Genomic DNA, 4,281 nt, shown 5'->3' with positions numbered 1-4,281 from the left:
CCCCCGCCCCAAATCTGCCTGCAGCCCCTGTACCCACACTCACCTCCCACCGGATGCAGCAGGATCTCAGCTGGGTTGTGGGGTTTCAGCCCCAGCGCTGAGAGTGGGGTCTTGGCCAGGCCAGGGGGAGAACGCACTGTCAGCACAAGGGATACAAGGGCATTAGTGGGGAGGCCGGAGGTGAAGCTTCAGAAAGACCAGAGCTGCCCAGGGGTTCAGAGGCCCCATGACCTGGCTGCAATCAGGGGCTGCCAGGAAGAGGAGATGGTCTCATATGAAGCCACACCCCAGGGAAGGGCACCGATCCCCCTCTCCATTTGGGAGAGGGTGCAGGGCAGGAGGAGCTGGGGAACAAGCAGCCTGCCCCATTATGGGGCTGGCAGAACGGAGAAAAGGGGCAGTTCCCTCCAGGACAGGCCCAGACCCCATTTCCCAGCAACATCCCCATAAGGGAACGGTCCCACCATAGGCATGAAGCCTCTTTCATTGCTCCTGTGGAAGCAGCCATTCCCCCAACCCAGCTCTCCCAAACCTTAACCCCCCCATTGCCAATCCCCACGTCTGGCTAAGTTGGGACTGGGCTATCCCAGAGCACCCCCACGAAAGAGACAGCAGAACTGTCAAAAAATCCCCCACCCTCCAGACCAGCTCGATGGGCAGGTGAGGATATTCACACAGAGCATGTTCCCAGAGGGGTGGCAATGCACACGAGGTCTGTACCCCTGTGCCCATACGTACATACCAGGAGGAGCTGCGTATGTATGTATGGCTATGGTATGGATGCACCAGCAGTGCAGGGTGGCAGGGTTACCCAAGCCGACTGCACCTCCTCTCCCCTCCTGCCCCCTGGGTTTGCCCCATCTCCCTGATGCTGCATTTCCCCACACCAGGGGAGACCTCCAGGTCTCATCTCCAGCAAGAGGGACCAGATGGCACATCCCTCCAGCAGCATTTGAACATCCCTGACTGGTGGTGTAGGCATGGGGCCCACGGCGAGGCCAGGAGGCGGTGGGTGGTGGGAGCTCCAGAGGAAAGCCAGAACTTGGCCCTGAGGCCAGGTTCCCCCAGCAGCCTGGGGCCTGAGCAGCGGAGCAGCCAAGTCCCTGGGAAACCGAGAGGGCAGTGTCTTCCCCGTGGGTGTCCGATTTCCCCAAATCTGGTCGGCCACAAGCCGCATTGTCAACTCATACTTCTGTAGGCTGACAAGCAGCAGGGTTCTCCCAGGGCTGGGAATTCCCCCAGGACTGCTCTCTCCCCATGGAGGGGAATCGCTCCTATATCCCCCCAGGGGGCACTTTGGCGAAGCCTGTAAGCTGCAGCTTCAAACTTCCCAGGCCTCCCTGGCTAGTGTTGAATAAAAAGCACTGCCTCTGTGCCATGTCCCCAGTCAGGCTGTGCCTGTCACCTCTGTGAGTGACTCACCCCCAAAATGAGCCACTGTCCCGCTGCCAAGGAGCTGCTGCCCCAGGGCCAAACTCTGTGACCCTCCAGAACAACGGGGCCATTTCCGAGCTGCTAAGTGCCATGGGGACGCTCCCACACTCCAATCACTGCATCTCATGAGACAGGGCTCAAACGTCAGCAGATTGCAGGAGAGGAACAGCAACAGCACAGGAGGAAACAGCCTGAAGCCCCACAGGCTGAGTTACAGGGGGCAGGTGGCCCCATTGCAACCAGGATGTGGCATCAGAGGGGGCGGCTCCCAACCCAAGCATCCCCAGCCCTAGAACATCCCTCAGCCTTCAGCATACAAAAGTGTACTGGAGGGGCCTAGGGGAGCTGCCATCTTTTTGATGGCTTTCCCAGTTGACTGGCTGCTCCGTTGCACTGGTTCAGCCTGAGTCATGCTGTGCCAATGTGAGGCTGTTCATCAGGGTTTGTTGCTCAAGGCTGTCACACAAACCCGGTCCACACAAACCCACCACAACTGCAGTCGGGGTTAGTCAGAAAGGAGGCATGCCATGCCAGAGGAGAGGAGACAAGCTGCAAGCAAAGGGCTGGCATCTCCCAGCCTTCTCCCCCTCCTTCTCTGGGAACAGAAAGCAAGAAGTGGCACAGCATGCGAGGGTCTGCCCCAAGCCCCCTCCCGGTCTTCAGTCCCTCCTGCCTCCCCAGAGCTCGCCTGCTACCATAGCCTCACTGTCCTTGCCATGCCATTAGGAAAGATGGGGAGGTGCAGGACCAGGACAGGGTGAAAGGATGCTCTTTTGGACCTTGCCTCTCTCTTTATCTCGCCTTGGGATCCAATCCAAGAAATGCCCCAATGAGTGGAGGGTGGGAAAAAGCTGACAGGAGGGTGGTGAGCATGAGATGCTGATGGCAATGGGGTGCTGATGGCAATAGAATGCTGATGTCATGGAGTAGTGGGACGCAGAGGAGAAAAGAGGATGGAGAGGAGGAATGATTAACATGGCGGTGGGTGTCTGCAGCCCGAATCTGCCTGACCCTTGGCAAATTTCTGGCTTGCTGGGAGCCACCCACTGATCCCCGCCGCCTCCTGGAGCCGCAACACTTACAGGGGTTGGAGTAAGGGGTTTGTGGCGAGACGGGGAAGGCTGGGGTGGGGGGAGAAATCTCACCGCCGCCGGAGGGTGGGCTGGTGGGGGAGGCACCCTCCATCTCTTCAAAGGCTTCCTTGTAGCTGTGGAGGTGAGGCTGGGGAGAGCAGGAAAAAGTGTCAGTCCCTATGGTGGGCCCAAAGCTCCAGAACACCTGGCAGAGGGAGCAGAGGGGGTAAAGGGAAGGTTTTCACCTCCTCCCAGCTAACCACCACCACCACAAAAAGCATCACTGACCTTCAACCCTCCAGACACTGTGGATGCTAACCAAGCCTTCTGCTTCCCCGGAGGCATCTGTCCCCTGTCAGCCACCCAGCCCCCAGCACCCCCTATGCCAGCACACCTCTTTGGGCCTCCCTCCAGGGTTGGCTGCGATGGTGCTGACCACCTCGGGTGAGAGGATGGTGGGGCTGCGGGGTGAGCTGGGCTCTGGCGAGCTCTTCTCATAGTGGCTGTCACTGGGGGTCCGCTTGCGGGCAGGGACGGTGCTCTCCTCCAGGGGCTTCTCCCGGGACTGCACCCCTGCAGGGCAAGCACAAGGTGGGAGACAGGTGAGGAGCTGCCAGCTGAGACAGGGACCAGCAGGAGATGCTCCAGGGCTGATCTGAGAGGTCCCCCCAGGGCTCTGTGCCGCAGAGGGGGCTCTGCCCAGTGGAGATGGCAGCTTCAGCACTGACTTGCATCTAAACCCTGGATCAGCACGAACAGTTTTGAGCTGGAGCAGATATACCCTAAAGCGGTGGCCCAGGTCCAAGCAATAAAGCAAGACAGGTTTGTGGCTAGTGGCTGGATCACTGCACTAGCTCTCCCAAGCACCATGAAACTTGGGCTCAGGGAAACAACCCCCAGCAGTGGGTGTGAAGGGCACAAGCATCCTGTGAGCAGCCCAGCAATCCCAGCCTCACAGAACTGGGGAGGACCGGGACCTCCTGACAGCATCCCAGTGGGAAAGGGCTGAATCCCCTGTCACCAGGGCAGCCGCATTCAGCTGCATCCCTGCTCCCACAGCCAGATACAGCTTCAACCACAGCAGCAGAAAAAGCCTCGGGTTTGAGAGTCCCAAAGAGAGGGAGCACCAGGTCAGGAGGAATGACCCCAGCAGAGGGACACTGCAGGGAACCCCGACAAGCCACTCCTGATCTCCTACTCCAGCATGAAGCCTTCCTGAAAGGGAAGATTGACATCTCCTCTCCATCTCCCCTCAAACCTCCTTCTCAGAACCCAGCACCACAAGCCTCTAGCACCCACAGCATGGGGGAAGAAGGCAATGAGCAACTGTGGGAGAATGGGTTTCTTCAGGCTGGCAGACTCTGGTAGATCCCACTAGCGATCCCCATGGGCTGGATAAAGACCAGGAATGGGGACAAAGCTATTGCAGGGCAGGGGGGCATGGGGGACTGGGATGAAGGGCGTGCCCCCAACTCTCCCAGTAGCCAGCAGGGCCCAAACATACTCTTCGCCCCATCTCTCCTGACAAAGAGGTTAATTAGGGCTCAGGGACAATGGTGCCGCGTTCGATGCAGAGGACCTGTACAGAACATCACAGGCACAGCTCAGATACCTATGGGACTCCTACTCCTCTCTAGGACCCATGCAGCAGTGGGGTGACCCTGGTCTCAGCTCCACTATCAGAGATGACAGCACCACCCCCTCTGCCTTTCCCGCAGAGCTGGGGAGCACCTTTCCCTTGACCAGCACACTGGGGGAAAAAAAAAAAAAAAAA

The 4,281-nt window shown here is 58.8% G+C and overlaps 1 protein-coding gene across 5 annotated transcripts in view; it reads right to left on the bottom strand.

Annotated features, from left to right (window-relative positions):
- The window catches only part of TNS1 (tensin 1), a 55,445-nt gene that overhangs the window by 11,422 nt on the left and 39,742 nt on the right, over positions 1 to 4,281 (bottom strand). For 3 of the 5 annotated variants that reach the window (XM_026852714.1, XM_026852715.1, XM_026852718.1), the window contains 3 exons: positions 2,902 to 3,080; positions 2,517 to 2,655; positions 44 to 136 (listed from right to left, as the gene is read on the bottom strand). In XM_026852714.1, coding sequence (XP_026708515.1) covers positions 44 to 136; positions 2,517 to 2,655; positions 2,902 to 3,080 — 411 coding nt within the window. The remainder of the gene's footprint in view (positions 1 to 43; positions 137 to 2,516; positions 2,656 to 2,901; positions 3,081 to 4,281) is intronic. The other 2 variants (XM_026852716.1, XM_026852717.1) reach the window with 1 other exon arrangement.

This window comes from Athene cunicularia (assembly GCF_003259725.1).
Source record: "Athene cunicularia isolate RWA chromosome 7 unlocalized genomic scaffold, athCun1 chr7_part1, whole genome shotgun sequence".
Lineage (NCBI taxonomy): Eukaryota > Metazoa > Chordata > Aves > Strigiformes > Strigidae > Athene > Athene cunicularia.
Note: the sequence above shows the minus strand (reverse complement) of the source record. Positions and strands in the feature narration are given on the sequence as shown.